The following is a 16151-nucleotide window of genomic DNA, read 5'->3' on the forward strand; positions in this document are numbered from 1 at the left end:
TATCCAACTCTACGTAGCCACGTACTTGAACTTGTTTCCCGGAGAAACCTACCAAACTTCCCGCGTATGGCTTAAATCCTTGTCTGTCAGCCCCATCTGTCTGAATGCGTCCTCATAGATTATATCCGCCGAGCTGCCCTGGTCTAAAAGCACCCTCTGTACATTGAAACCTTTTATTCTTACCATTACCACTACCGGATCGTCCGTATGGTCCTTGATTCCCTCGAAATCTGCGATCGATATCACTATTTCTGGATGTGGGCACCCAAATGGTTCTGGATACACCTGTACCGATGCTGTCGCCCCCACTGTCTCCCGGCCCGCCACCGATACGTCGTTGCAAACTTCGAAACCTCCAGCGATTGTGTTCATTGCTTCAACCGTTCCTCCGCCCTCGCCGCTGTCAACTTCTTCAAATTTCTTTCCCTTCGCCGCTTGCGGACGTCTCGCCCCGATCAACCGCCTGATTTGACCCTTCAGTATGAAACAATCGGTGGTGTTATGGCCCTCTAAGTTGTGGTACTCACACCACCTCAACGGACTCCCCGCCTCGCTTCTGGGGTCCTTTCTGCGCTCACCGACTCTGTTCATGTCCTCAATTTCTGCCTCAAGAAGTAACTTTGCTAGCTCCTTGTTTGAGCATCCCTGCGACCTCATTCGTTGGCTTACCTTCACTTCTCGGCGCGAGCACCAGTGTGTCCTATCCCCCATTCTCGGGCGGAGTAATTGCCCTTTATCATTGAGCACGCCAGCTCCCTACTCAGCTCGCAATAAAATTCTCCCCGGGCCAAACCGCCTTTGAAAGCGTACACGCACACGCGTGGCTGCAATTCCTCGAACCTTGCGGATATGGCACTGTATCGTTTCACATATTGTTTCAAGGTTTCACGTTCCTCCTGCCGAGTATCAAACAGATCCTCGACCGTCCTTGCAGAGAAATGGTCAAGGAATTTTGATGAGAAATCACGGAACTTAGCTATGGATCCTGGAGGCAGATTCGTGAACCATTCCTTTGTTGCGCCTCGAAACGTTGATGGAAGCATCCTACATTTCACAGCGTCGGAAACCGCGTACTTCGCCATCTTCGCCTCAAAACGAGATAGATGATTCTTTGGACTGGTTTGTCCGTCGTACGCCTCCAACACGAGGCTCGTCATGCCGTCCGGTACAGTCACCTCTCGTACTACCGCCGAGAAAAGCTTGGTTCCGGCCGTAGCCGCAGCTTCCTCTTCCTCTTGATTCCACTGCCGGAGGTGATAGTAACTCAACTGCTCCTGTAAACACTCATTTTGCATCTTCAAGTCGCCACTTAACGCTCGACGTGCTTCTGCACGGCGATGTCTATCCAACCTCGCGGTGCGCGGGGAAGAAATGTAACTTCGCTCTGGTTGCTTGCCTCGTCGTCGGCGAGATGGCTCCATCAGGCTCTGTCGACGAACCGAGAATTCAACCACTTGCCTCTGAATCGCACCAGTTTTCACAAAAACTTGAACTTCTCGAAATCAAATTGCGAATTGCGCGGGAATCAAATCACAATCCATCAAGAAAAACTTGAGAGAAATCGCACAGAGAAACGAGCTTCACTCCACCGAATTACGATCCACGTAGTCCGGGAATCGAAATCTACCGTTCCCCACAGACGGCGCCAAATGTTCCGTGCTAGAACATAGAGAATGAAGGTAGTACCAAAAGTATGAGGAAGGTGATGAGAATGCTTAGAGAGAGAAGCTCTAACCACTTAGAGAGAGAAAATGTAACTGAATTTCAATACTATTATTATTCAAATGAGCCAAGAGTCCCTTACAATTGGTATTTCCCTCTTATTTATAGAGGTGGAGTTTGGGCTTCGGCGCCTCCTTCCTATTCAGATGGGCCAGTTGGGCCTCGAGAAGGGAGGTCCAAGGTCATGGTGCGTCCCCCGCCCAAGGTCAAGTCTCCTGGGCGAGGGACCCAGGGGTCTCGCCCAGTCCACTTAGTATCTTAAATTTTTTATAATTTAAAATATTGATTGATGTTTCAAATATAATAGACAAATTTCCCGTGCAACGCGCAGGTAAAAAACACTAGTGAATATTAATATAAGTTATGAGGAGGGTGAATATCGTGTATATCTCCTCATATTTATATCTTTTCATTTTTGCTTTCGAAAAAACACGAGCCTAAACCTCACGTATTAGATAAAAACACTAGGTACATGTAAATTTTGATGGGTAGGGTAAATAGCCAATTTGGTCCCTGAATGTGTTAGACGCCTTCATATTGGTCCCTAAATTTCTAAAATGCCTCCTGCGGTCCCTGAATGTGGCAAAACACCTTCGCATTAGTCCCTGGGTTAAAAAAAGTTAACGGACCTTAACAGAAATGCTGAGTTGGCACGTTAAGCGCCACTGAATATCAATTTAGTCCCTAATGTTATCAACCTAGTGTCAATTTAGTCCCAGCGAGTTGAAAAGTCAACTTCTCTCTATCTCACCTTTTCTTTCTCTCTTTGACTCTCTCCCCCACCCATCTCTTCCACCACCACCACAACCACCCTTCTCCCCTCCTCTCCCCCATGTCCCTTCTCCAACCCCTTTCTCTCTCACCCACCAACACCTCCACCACCCTTTTCCTCCCTCCAACCTCCCTCCCCCGACACCACCACCCCCAGCACCCTTCGGTAAAGGCTACCTTATTTGTTCTTTTTTGGTTGGTGCTGGAGATTAGTGAAGGGGGAATAATAATTGTTCATCAAACATGAATATGTGTTGAACTTTCCATAATGAGGTAATAGAAATTAACACATGATCGTCTTTTGATCTGTTTGCAATTTGCATTTCTAATTTTTCAGAGTATTTTTATTTCCTTTTTTTTGTATACATGATCATTTTTTCATTTGTTTTTGCTATTCTTGATTTGAGTTAATTTAAAGGCTTAGATCTGGTGTGTTGGAGCTCAGCGGCATAAAATTAACTTCAGAAAGTGTATTTTTATTGCTGATATATGTGTGAATATATCAGAATTTTTGTTGCAACGAATATTACAGTATTATCTGGTTGCAAGCTGTTGGAGATTGGAGAAAGGGGAAGAGCCTTCAACACACAGAAGTATATCCTGGAAGTCCTGAAAATTAAATTAGGTAAACAAAAGGGTGGTGGAGGTGTTGGTGGGTGAGAGAGAAAGGGGTAGGAGAAGGGTGGTGGGGGAGAGGTGGGGCGAAGGGTGGCTGTGGTGGTGGTGGAAGAGAGAGATGGGTGGGGGAGAGAGTCAAAGAGAGAAAGAAAAGGTGAGATAGAGACAGAAGTTGACTTTTCAACTCACTGGGACTAAATTGACACTAGGTCGATAACATTAGGGACTGAATTGATATCCAGTGGTCCTTAACGTGCCAACTCAGCATTTCCGTTAATGTCCGTCAACTTTTTTTAACCCAGGGACTAACATGAAGGGGTTTTGCCACATTCAAGGACCGAAGGAGGTATTTTAGAAATTTAGGGACCAATATGAAGGCGGCTGACACATTCAGGGACCAAGTTGGCTATTTACCCAAATTTTGATATACCTCCCACTTCATCTACCTTTTACATCTCACTTCAACGTTTTTCTATCAAACTCCAGAAATTATGGGTCAATGAAAGATGCCTCAGCGAAAAATTCTCTGGTAATAGGTGATGGGTAGAACGGTAGAAGTAAGTTCTTGTCACTCTCCACAAATATGCCCTATTCACTTCACTTGTTTGATATCATTCGTGTGGTGCACCTAACGGGTCGTGCTATATAACATTCATCTTTGTAATTAAATAATGCTAAATGACATGACAAATTTATTAAACAACAAGTACAATATCTCATTTTTTCCTTTCCCCGCTCTTCCATGATTGTATCCACTGATTTTCTAACTTTTTTCCTATTCAACTTATGATCATCTCACTTTTTTTGTTGTTGTCAATGGATGTTGTCAATCTCAATTGCAAATTCTACTTTTCTCCTTCTAATTTGGCTGCGCCTACCGTGAAACTGAAACACGGTGCTTCAGTTTTACTATTTGAGTGATAAGACAAAATAACCTTCCTCGCTCAAATTTTTCCATCTTTCTCCTTCCACCGCCACCAACACACTGTTATTGTTGTTCCTCCCTTTCCACCCCAACTCCTCCGCCGCCGCAACCTCCACCCTCCTCCGCCTTCACCACTCAAGATCGCACACCCATGATACCCAGATCCAGAACCAGTAGCGGCGGACCGGAGAAGATGGTGGCGTCGAGACAGTTTCTTCATCTCCGATCTGCAAAACCTGAGCCACCGCCAACATCTCCGATCTGTTTGAGGTCGAAATGAAAGAGTCCAAAGTCAGATCCGACCCTTGCTCTCTTCTTTTTCAAAACCCTTCTCTGGTTCTCTCTCTTTCGAGCAGCATGCATATAAGATCTATCTGATTGTTTCATCATTCTTGCTTATGTTGGGTTTTTATTCGGTGGCGGTGGTGGAGATGGTCCTTTCAGCAGCGGTGGCGGTTTCGGTGGGAGAGGCGGTGATTGGAATTTCAACAGATTTGGGGGTGTTGGAATTTCAATATATTTGCGTTCAAGAGGATTGTTCAGATTGTTACCGATGGATCAATTGCACCCCTATTTAGCTAAATTGCTTTATCATGCTGGAATTGATGTCATTTTGGTTGCAATTTTGGAACTTGAAAATACCCATTACGATACAGAGATTTCTATTCCCTTTTGCTTTTGGTATGAGCAAAGTAGATTTGGAATTGTTGATTTTAATTTTTAGCTGCAACATGATGAATATTGATGCCATAGGTTAATTAAAACATGTGCGAGACGTAGTGGGAAGGAGAAGAAAGGGTAGCAGTGGAGGAAGAAGAAGTAGTGGGTCGCCGGAATGGTGGTGGCCGGAGTGAACATGTCACCGGAAATAATAATGTGGCTAAATAGAAAGAAGTAGGGGTATTTTAGTAAATTAATATATATTTAACAAATAAATTCTTTTAATATTAATTAATCTTGGCCATTGAATTAAAAAAATATTATATCCATTGGTGAAAAATGAAACTGCAGCACCGTGTGTCAGTTTCAAACTGACGAAACTGACACACGGTAGACGAAACCTTCTAATTTAAAATGGTTGAAGTTGTTTATGTGTCATCTGATTCTGATTCTTCTGATGACGAAAACAACTACCCTCGAGAATGGATTCGTAGAACTGATCCACGGTTTGCAGGGAAGATCACTCGGGCTGGGCGGCTTCCCTTTGGCCCTGGCTTTAATAAGGACATTACTATGTCTTAAGCCGGTGGAGACCAGTGCTTGGTAAGCTTTTGTTTTTTACACACAATTACATTTCCCCCTTAGTTTCCTAAATATTTAATTAATTTTGTGTTATATTTTTCACTTCAGGCCATACCTTCGTGGTTTGTGTCTATGTGGTTCGATAGGAAATATACCCACTGCATCTTGGTCTACATGGCTGTGAAGCAGTACAAAATTAAGCTTGTCTGGCATTGTGAGAATCCAAGCCAGTGTTCTTTTGGCCTAGGGTGGTATAATTTTGTGTTAAAGAACAGGCTGTAAGCTGGGGATAATGTCACTATTATGCCCTCTGTTTTTGAAGATGTGTTTGTTATTACGGTTTCTTGTGCTGTGGATCGAGTTTGAGTGTCCTGTTTAAGAACCATGTATCCAGATCTTGCCAGTATCCCTAGAAAATTGTCATGTTTGCTATGGTTGTGGTAGTGTTTGATCTTGAATAAAAAAAGACTATGTCTCTTTGCTGGGCTCCCCTCTTTGTTGGAATGGTTTTGATTATTGTTGTCTTATTTCGTATTCATAATATTTGTAGTTGCATAAACAAAATTATGGGCTTGTTAAACTAGAAACCAAGAAAAATTAATGCAGTCATAATAAAAAACGAAAAAAAACCGATCCCAACTGGAATCGATCCTTGGTCGTGGTGTTTAAATTGAAAAGGACAAACCACTAGGACGGGCACGAGATTTAATAATTCTTACGCATATTTAATATATTTAACTCGTCATATAAAATAAAAAATATATATCACAAAGAAAAATAGGGTCTAGTGGGATTCAAACCTTGGACATACTGGTTAAGGGACTGCAACATTTCCACTTGGGCAATATTTGGCAGTTGATAATATTAAACTCGTTAGGATGTTGGTTTCTACACAAAAGTCTCAACCTTTCTTGAACTCGAGACCAACGAGGCACCTGATTAGGCTAACGAAGGATGGGATTAGGTTAGGATGTTGGTTTCGAACCAAAAGTCTCAACCTTTCTTGAACTCGGGACCAATGAGGCACCCGATTAGCCTAACAGAGGGTGGGATTAGGTTAGGATGTTGGTTTCGAACCAAAAGTCTCAACCTTTCTTGAACTCGGGACCAACGAGGCACCCGATTAGGCTAACGGAGGGTGGGATTAGGTTAGGATGTTGGTTTCGAACCAAAAGTCTCAACCTTTCTTGAACTCGGGACCAACGAGGCACCCGATTAGGCTAACGGAGGGTGGGATTAGGTTAGGATGTTGGTTTCGAACCAAAAGTCTCAACCTTTCTTGAACTCGGGACCAACGAGGCACCCGATTAGCCTAATGGAGGGTGGGATTAGGTTAGGATGTTGGTTTCGAACCAAAAGTCTCAACCTTTCTTGAACTCGGGACCAACGAGGCACCCGATTAGGCTAACGGAGGGTGGGATTAGGTTATGATCCCCCTAATTTTACTTTTATATTTAATTACTTGCATCCCTAATTTTAATTCAATATTGTAAAACCTATTTCGAGACATGAACTCCCACATCCAGCACTTTATTTTGGGGATATTCTGTAGAACACATAGAAAACCCATCTTCTATTCCGACTGTAGTTTCAGGTTTCATGGCTACCCCCACAGCCCTTGCTTCAACCTCAAGGGGAGAACAACGAGGGAGACAAAGATGCAAGTGCGGGGAATTTGTCAAAACCTACAAATCTGGAACAGACAAAAATCCTGGCAAATGGTTTCGTCGGTGTCCTCATTGGAAGGTAATGGCTCAACGGTTCTGTGCATCCTATTCTCTTTCGTTGGATCGTTTTTCATCAATATTAACTAATATATTGTTAATTATGGCTACTATGGTAGAACGAGGGCGATTGTGGTTTTTTCCAATGGATCGAAGGCGAAGAACTTAGATCTACTTCGGCTGCAACCTTCGCCGAAACCGTTTCTTCAGCAGTCCCAACATCTGCTTCAACTAGTGGACCATGTACATGCTCTGCTAGTGCGGTTCAGATGTGGACCAAAAAGATTGAAGAGGTTGAAAAGAGGTTGGAGGAAGAAAGAAGGATTGTAAAGCAAAAGAACCTCCTGTTGCTAATTTCATGGACATTCAATGTTGTATTGTTTCAAATGTTGTTCTTTCAAGTGGTAGTCTATTAAGTATTACTGGAACTTTGAAAGATGAAAAGCATAGTATGCGAATGGGATCCCCTTAGTTATGTTTGATTTTTCTGGCAATCCATTGTTATGTTTGCACCATGTTGTCCTCTACACCAACAAATCTACATGAATGACTTAATATCATAAGAAGGATTGTTATGTTTCCTGGGTTTTTTTGTTTGAAACTGCGTTCTTTGTTCATAGATAAAAATCCCCAGATTTGCATACAAGTGTTTCATTAATGACTTCATATTATAATTTGCATAATAAATATTAATTAATTTTGAAATAATTAATTTCATTTTTAAAAGATGGTGGGATTTGAAGTTAATGACTTCATATTATAATTTGCATAATAAACATTAATTAATTTTGCAATAATTAATTTTATTTTGCAATAATTTCATTTTTAAAAGATGGTGGGATTTGAAAAGATGGTGGGATTTGAAATTTGAATTAAAATTTGGGAGATTTTTTGGAGGCATGTAGGGCAGGTAGTAGGGTATCCCCAAGTACAACAACTAAAGACTCGTGATGGAAGGGTTTAGTGTTGTCTACCACGTGACAGGCTTGTATGACAATGACAGGGCAATGACTCGTGTAAGTGCAATGCTTATAGGGGCTCACATCTGAGACAAGTGATTCACAAAGCAACAAAACACTGAGAGAGCGAGGATGAACCCATCGGGACCTACTGTGAAGACTAGTTACTGACCAACAATCGAAAAAGGGTTCATTGCTTTTAATCTTATCCAAGTGCTTTTGGTTCCTTACCCGTCTCCTTCCATTGAAAGGCCCCAGTTGTAACCCTTGTCCCAAATGGCTGCAAACACCAGTAGAGACAAAATGAAGAAGCTGCACCCAGTGGAAGAGCTTGACTTGAAGCACGAAATCAATCAAATTAATGTTGCTTTTAAGGCACTAGGAGATTTAGTTGCGAAACCTTGTTACAGAACAAGGTATGGTACACATTTGTAGCCATTAAATGTATTGTATCATTGTCGGCCAATCATTGTCCCACCATGAAAATAATTAATAGCCTTTTATTTTTTGTAGGGCATGAAAGCTAGTATTCAAGCATTGGAGAAACGAGTTGGAGACATGCAGCTGTTGGTCTTATCGTTAGAGAAATATCCCTCTTCTACCACCGTGCCCGCTAGTGCTGATGATGAAAACGTTTCTTGCAAACAAGAGGAGGTTGGTCAAGCAACACCACCTCTTAGATGGGGCACTCCACCACTAAACAAAGTAGCTAAGACTTCACAAGTTCCTAGCCCTACTCAGGCAACTGATGTTGTATATCACGTTTATAAACATCAATTTTATATAACAATGAGTTCTTGAACCTCATTTGTTTGCATGTACAGGCCCTCATAGGGGCATATCGGAAGGAAGAATCTTCTATGTCAAACAGGAGGAAGCTTTTTAATAGCCCAGAGCAAAGTCAGCATGTTGAGAGTACCCCAAATGAAAATGGACCCAAGTCAAAGACACCCGTAGGAGTAATCAAGGCTCCAGAACCTCCGTCTGGAGAAACCTTGCCTGAGGTTTTTAATTTGTTGATCTAACCTTGCTACATGTGACATGAACCTTAATTTTTTATTTTAGTTTAACATCAAAGTACTCTATTTTCATGCAGGGTATCCTCTCCAATTTCCCACCAACAGGGGATATGCTATTACTCAGGTCTGAGGTTATATTGGCTTGCTATGTCTTTCATCCAGAACTGGACTCCATGTAACCATTTCAATTACTTAATAATAGGATGACCTGAATTATAGCTAATGGTAGTACAATATCATTAAGCAGGGAGGTGCTACTTCGAATTGGAAATATGAAAGTCAACAGATTGGACCTCCATTGCTTCTGCCCTAGAATGGAAATATCACCTGAGGTCTAACTAAATCTTCTAAAATTGTTTATTTGATTTTGTACTGCTACCTTTGCATAAACTAATTGAAAATCATGGCATGCAGATAATCACCTTGCTGACAATGAAAATAACACACAACCAACATCACGCCACATTTCAGATAGTTTGGGCATTACCACCCTCTTTCGTGGTATGTGTGTTGAACTTTTTATACAGTTTAAATTTCGGGTAGGACATTCAGATTGTCACAATTTAGTTTGACATCCTTTTCCACTACATACAGGATGATGTGTTCAATGGGCTCACAATTAGTTAATTGAGTGAAACACATTGTGATATATGGTTGAAGTCTGTGGATTATCTTAGATATGTAAGTTAATCAATTATACATAATTTGTTATTCCAATGTCATTCTGGATGTCACTATCTGAGTTCTTTTCTTTCCATCCATACAAATTAGGTCTATGTGCCACTTAGAGATGAACAAGGCCACTAGTATTTGATGGTGATCTGCCTTCAAGATGAAGTTGTTTACCACCTTGATAGTTATCTAGGCTATATGGATATCATGAAGAGGAAGGAAACTATTAAACTTGTGGTACAAATTTTTTAATTATTGTCCCTATGTATACTGTGTTAAGCTTCATGCCACAGCTTTGAGCCTTACCCAAATGAACACATTTCAATTTATTACAAGACTATTGCCATCTCGGAAATGGTTAGCACGGGCACATACTCTAGGCATTTGGTCCATCTTGCATCTAAATTGAAGACTTGGGAGATCAAAGAGCCAACTGGAATACCTAACTGCGGTAAAAGGTAGGCTCAACGCTGATTCAATTAACATAATCACACCCTTCTATGTGATGGATTGGCTTATTGAAATAAGTATTTATGACTTATTGAAATCATGCTCATTTATGCAGTGAGGACTCTGCAGTTTATGTGATGGATTGGCTTCAGATGGAAGAAGACTTTAGTCCACTGATTACTTGTGATGTGAGAACATTTGACTTCTTCTACACTTGACAAAATCCATGATGCACTTCTAATATCATTTATTTCAATTACTTACAGTTGAACATAGGCAAAACAAGGATGCGTACTCTTATGAAGTTGCTGACTGGATACCACAATGAGGAAAGGCTTAAAGTCATCCTTCAAAGCAACTTATACTGGAAGTACATCAGGACCCAGATTGCTTAAAGACTTGCAAGTGGAGTCAAATGTCAAGGAGTTTTTTATGCTATGTAACTTAGACACCACACTGTAGTGGGATGTGCTCCATCTTTTTTGTACTAATCATTTAGATAGATTGCATTTCTTATTTCGCACAGACTACTCTACACGTATTTGGGTGTAGTTAACCATTTCCTATAATTATGATTCAGTTGCATGGATTTAGTAGACCTTCATATGTCTCCATTCAATCCGAATGGTCTCCATTAAATTACAAATTATGCAAGTTGCAAAAACTTTCTGGAATGCCTACTTAAAGCTTCTGAATTATGCAACCAAATGCTAATAACCTATATGTAGATGATGAACGCATATCATGACCTGTTGTGTATCCACTCTGCCTATGTATTAACAACATATTTTCACAAAGCACTGACCATTTGCGTATCCATTCAATCTATGTAACTACTTTGTTAAACAAATGCTTGCAAATCTTGAATCTACAAGGTAGACCTGTGCTGCCCAATCATATAAATAACACATGTTGCATGCCTATGAAGAGTAGTTTCAAATGGTATGTGCAGTACAAGTCATAACAGAAAAAGACAATATGAACCTAATATTCAAGGTCCATTGACATATAAAATTTAAACATGAATGTAGAGCCATACATAACCAAGTGTCACACACTTCTACAAATGTTAAACATGATTTGAGAACATTGGGATTAAACCCTTCGAACACATAAAGCAATCAAACCAAGAAAGAGTACAATTGCAATTACATAGGATAAACTACTACGATAAACTACTACTACTACAACTGAAGATAGGACAAGCTCCCCACCAACCGCACTCCTTAAACAATTCTTCATTCAAGTACTGCAAACATAAATCTTCATTCAAGTACCCCTGAAATTAAAATGTTTATCAATTAGATAAAAGTGTACTATTCATTTGTGGATTGAATAAAATCTCAGTTGTAGAAATAACATACCTCACTGTGTATGCCTATTGCAAGATGTTCGATTGTGTCCGACAACTCCACAAATACCACAACGATTGCTACGACGGCCTCTTCCTCTTCCATTCATTGCACCACCACTATTTCCCATCCTACTAGGCATTGGTGGGTTCTGTAAATATCTTTCACCTTCCTCTTCTTCATCATTCACCTCACTTGCAATGTTTACATTTGGCTGCGATGCAATGCTTGGCTGCAATGCACTTTTTGGCTGCGATGCACTATTCGCTTCAAGTTTCTGGCATTGAGCCAAGACAATAGCTTTTGTCTCACTGAATGCCTCAGGTGTGTGGCAAGCTGCCTTCGACATACGCCTGCAACTTTCAGTCAAAGCAGAAAATCTGCACAAAGTCAGCGGGTCCCATGGTCGTGGCTGAGTTCCAAAGGCAGCAATAGATTCCTTCGCAAATTTGGTCCACCTATTAAGCACCAGAGACTTTGGTATTTCAACCAAATCTAGAAAGGTTAGCATAGCTAGAATGTGATCACATGGAATACCGTGTGATTCCATTCTCAAACATGAGCACTTAAATTCCATGCCAGAACGCCACCAAGAAACAGTCCACTTCCTACCAGACATACAGTACTTGGACACAAAGTAAATGATGCACGTCGATGTTTCCTTGTAAACTGTCACCCTTAGTATCAAAGACCGCTGAAGACCTCTTGAAACTAATTTGAAGATGTTATTAGTGTAATAATTTGATGCTGACCTTTCTAGTTTTCTCAATTGAGTTTGAGGTACATGATCACCGTGAAGGGAAGCAAAATCAGCTTCAAGCTCTCTAAATCGTTGATAACTAAGGTATCGATTAAAATTATGCATAAAATCAGTAAGGTTGTTCCAAGAGTTAACAAACTTACCAACTTGTGCATGTAGGCCCTCCACTCTTGATGTAGTCCTAAACCCTGCAAAAAATTCACCATGCATATGTGCAACAACCCACATCTTCTTCCTCTCATACAGTTCCCAAACCCACTCATTGTCCTCTACTCCACATTCAACAATCATCTCAGTCCACTTTTCCTCAAACTCTCCTATTTCAAAATCCCATAGCATACACCTAGTAAGCTTGGAAATGAAGTTAGGATCTGAAACATTACTGTTTGCATTCCGCAAAAGATGCCATGCGCATAACCTATGATGCGCTCTCGGGAACACTTTCTGGATAGCGTGCTTCATTGGCACATGACCATCAGTGATAACAGAAATTGGGGCTTTTCCATTCATAGCAGTCATGAACTTTTGAAGCAACCAAACATAAGTCTCTTCTTTCTCATTTGACACTAAGGCAGAAGCAAAGACAATAGTTTGATTATGATGATTGACGCCAGAAAATATGACCAACGGACGCCTATATTTATTCTTCTTGTATGTTGCGTCAAATGCCAAAACATCACCAAATATAGAATAGTTGGCCTTGCTGCAACCATCACACCAAAACAGTTTATCAAGCCTTCCATCCTCATCAGCAGTATGACACCAAAACATGTTTTGATCAGACTCTTTCAACAAACGTAAATAGCTAAGGACACCTCTAGCATCAACAACATCTTTCTTCCTTTGCTTATCTTGTTCAAAATACATATTCTTCATGCTAAATGGGACATTTTCATACCCTCCCATCTGGTTCGCAAAGACACCATAGGATAGTGGAGTACTAACACCTACTTTTGTCATGTTATTCATTTGCAATATATCAGCCTCATTCATCCTCCTATGTGAAGGTATCAAACCAACCAAACTCATATTAATCAGTGTGTGATTGTGCTCATCATAAATAGATCTAACATACCATATTTTGTCCTCATTGTCAATGTGCAACTGCAAATGAGCATGGCAACTGCATCTGGTATCTTTTCTGGGAAAACGCTTCCGCTTCAAACAATCTGCAGAAGTCTGTTTCCTTTTACCTTCCCTAAAACAAACAAATGACTGTTGAAGAACTTCACCCTTCATGTTTTTGAATGTCCTGGACTTACGAGCAGCAAAACCATGCATCCTTGCATACCAACTGTAGAACAGGAATCCCACCTCACGATTCGGAAAGTGATATCTAATTAAATCATTCACTGTTAACTCCTTGAAATTTACTTCGCCCATGTCTACTAAACCATTGATTGGAATCTCAACACTCTGTTGACCACGGACATTTTCATTTTCGACCTCTTTTTTTTCGTCAGACCCACTATCTTCTTCTTCCCCAGTACCATATCCTTCCTCTTCTTCTTGGCCAGACGCATCTCGTTCTTCCTCTGAACCAGACCCATCTTCCTCCTCTGAGCCACAACCATCTCCATCCTCTGAACCATAAACATCTTCATCCACTGAGCCAGAACCATCTTCATCCACTGAGCCATAACCATCTTCCTCCTCTTCTTCTTTGCGAGCCCGATCATTGTCCAGCTTATCTTGCACAAATTGATTCGAACTCGAATCCAGCATAATCTCCGAGTTCACTTCAATTTCTTCAATCCCAGGTGTAATCTGTTGTACATCCTGAAAATAAATTTACTAATCGGGCTCAAAATAGGAAATAAGGTTCCCCAAACAATGAAAGGGATGAAATTCTGGAAAGCATAAAAGCACTTTCATGGGAAAAGCATCAAAACATACCTCAATTTGTTCACTTCGAGAGTTCGAACGAGACTCTAGCGAATCCGACGTCATCAATCTCGACAAAGAGCAAAGACGCGACAATGGAACAACCGGATTCAGAACACGGGGAAAACGGTCCCGAAGGTGATGAAGACGAGAGACCAAGGGGGAATACAGAGGTGAAGGTGATGAAATTGACAGAGGAACTCACGAACCCTAATTCTTTGAACATCTAAACTTCAATTGTGTTTTAATCCAATGACCTCAACTCCATTAAATCAACCAATGACCAAAGAAGGACTTAATAAAATTGTGTTTTATATTACTAATCAGAGGTAACCTTGTTCTTAGGGGGGTCATTAAATCCACTAATGACCAGACAAAGATTTAATATAAATGTGCTTTAACTTTACTAAACACAGTAACATTGTTTTCATTGAATGACCAAACATTGATTTACAACAACCATGGGACAAATTCATAAAGGACCAAACTATATATTACAAAACTGGTGGGGAAAATGTGGAAATACTATATTAAAAAAAATATATCTAAATACAGGGAAACTCCCAATGGGGGGTCAGATACCCCTTGTGTAAGGTTTTTTTTTGGCTTAATTGCACATTTGGTCCCCCACTTATACATTTCTCACGATTTTAGTCCCTAACAAAAATAAATTGCATTTTAGTACCCCAACATAACACTCCGTTAGCAACTTCGGTTTTCCGTCTAATTCCATCCAAAAACTTAACGGTTTCTGGAAAAAAAAAATCATTTAAAAAATTAAAAACTCATAAATCTATCATCTTCATCTTCTTCTTCATGATATTCAATCAAAAACCCAGAAAAAAAAAAACTTCAAAAAAAAAACTCAGCAAAAAATTCATCTTCTCCTGTGGCAAGAAGAGGATTTTCAATTCAAAAAAAAACTTAAAAAAAAAACCTACAACTCAAAAGGGCACAATCCACTATGAACCCATTCACCCTTTCAATTCACACCACATCTACAGTTCAGCATAAAGCTTCAAACTTTCTGAAAAACTACCTAATTTTTTCAAGGGTGAGAACGACGACAAGGATTGGGAAGAGGGATGAGAACGGTGGTGGGTATTGAGGGTTTGGATTTCATTTTAGATTTGTTTGGGAATTGAAGGGGGAAGGGGAACCACCACTGGGCTTCTTCATTCAAGGCGGAAAGGTGAAAAAGGTGGTTCCTTTTTGCTCAAACTTGACATTCTAGCAATTGCTTGAACTCTAACATTGTTAGGTAACGTTTTTGTTTCTAAGAAATAGAATGGATTTCATTGTCAACAAAACCCATCAACTTCCATCAACACCACAAAACCTCATCTATAGTTCAGCATAAAGCTTCAAACTTTCTGAAAAAATACCCATTTTTCACACTATTTATGCAGCTGCGTGGAGAAGATCGGCGACAAGGATTGGGAAGAGTGGTGAGAACGGCTGTGGGTATTGAGGGTTTCGATTTAATTTTAGGTCTGTATGGGAAGGATCATTATGGTGAGGCTAAAAAGATTTAAAGGTTTGATTTTGGGTAAGGTTAGGGAACTGCTGGGTGGTTACAGGTTTGATGACGGAGAAGGCATAACTCTGGGTGGAGAAGGATGGATTGGATCTGTTTCTTCATTTTTTTTGAGATAATTTTTATTTTGGGGATTTTCTGGGTTATGAATGAAGATGATGATGAAGATGATGAAAACTCTATGAATATCTGGGTTTTTAATTTTTTTTTTCCAGAAACTGTTAAATGTTGGACGAAAAACCAAAGTTGCTAACAGAGTGTAATGTTGGGGTACAAAAATGCAATTAATTTTTGTTGGGGATCGAAATCGTGAGAAATGTATACGTGGGGGACCAAATGTGCAATTAAGCCTTTTTTTTTTTTTGAGTAAACCCCTTGTGTAAGGTTACACAAAGGTTTCTTTGTGTATATTAGGGCTCGTTTGGCACGCCGTATTAGGCATGATAGTATAAGCTTATACAATACATTATGAGTTTATCCATTGTTTGGTGATGACATTGTATTGTATAAGCTTAT

At 40.3% G+C, this 16151-nt stretch overlaps 1 protein-coding gene and 1 long non-coding RNA gene across 2 annotated transcripts; one reads left to right on the plus strand and one right to left on the minus strand.

The window, feature by feature from the left end:
• Positions 1-2374: 2374 nt before the first annotated feature.
• On the plus strand, positions 2375-5864 carry LOC130735491 (uncharacterized). The gene is made up of 3 exons (XR_009018473.1): positions 2375-2766; positions 5211-5299; positions 5387-5864. It is a non-coding gene; the product is annotated as an uncharacterized LOC130735491 (long non-coding RNA).
• A 5603-nt stretch (positions 5865-11467) lies between these two features.
• LOC130736719 (protein FAR1-RELATED SEQUENCE 5-like) lies at positions 11468-14164 on the minus strand. Its single transcript, XM_057588510.1, has 2 exons — positions 14111-14164; positions 11468-13993 (listed from the first exon to the last, which is right to left on the minus strand). Exons 1-2 carry the CDS (start codon positions 14162-14164, stop codon positions 11468-11470), a joined length of 2580 nt encoding a protein of 859 aa, XP_057444493.1.
• Positions 14165-16151: the final 1987 nt, after the last annotated feature.

The sequence above is a fragment of the Lotus japonicus genome, chromosome 2, assembly GCF_012489685.1.
Source record: "Lotus japonicus ecotype B-129 chromosome 2, LjGifu_v1.2".
Taxonomy (NCBI): domain Eukaryota; kingdom Viridiplantae; phylum Streptophyta; class Magnoliopsida; order Fabales; family Fabaceae; genus Lotus; species Lotus japonicus.

What these genes read in the sequence shown, in the direction of transcription:
- LOC130736719 (XM_057588510.1), bottom strand. Translation starts at nt 14,164, where the DNA reads ATGACGTCGGATTCGCTAGAGTCTCGTTCGAACTCTCGAAGTGAACAA. An exon ending in CTCGAAGTGAACAAATTGAG is followed by an intron (nt 13,994 to 14,110) that starts GTATGTTTTGAT and finishes ATTTATTTTCAG; the next exon opens with GATGTACAACAGATTACACC.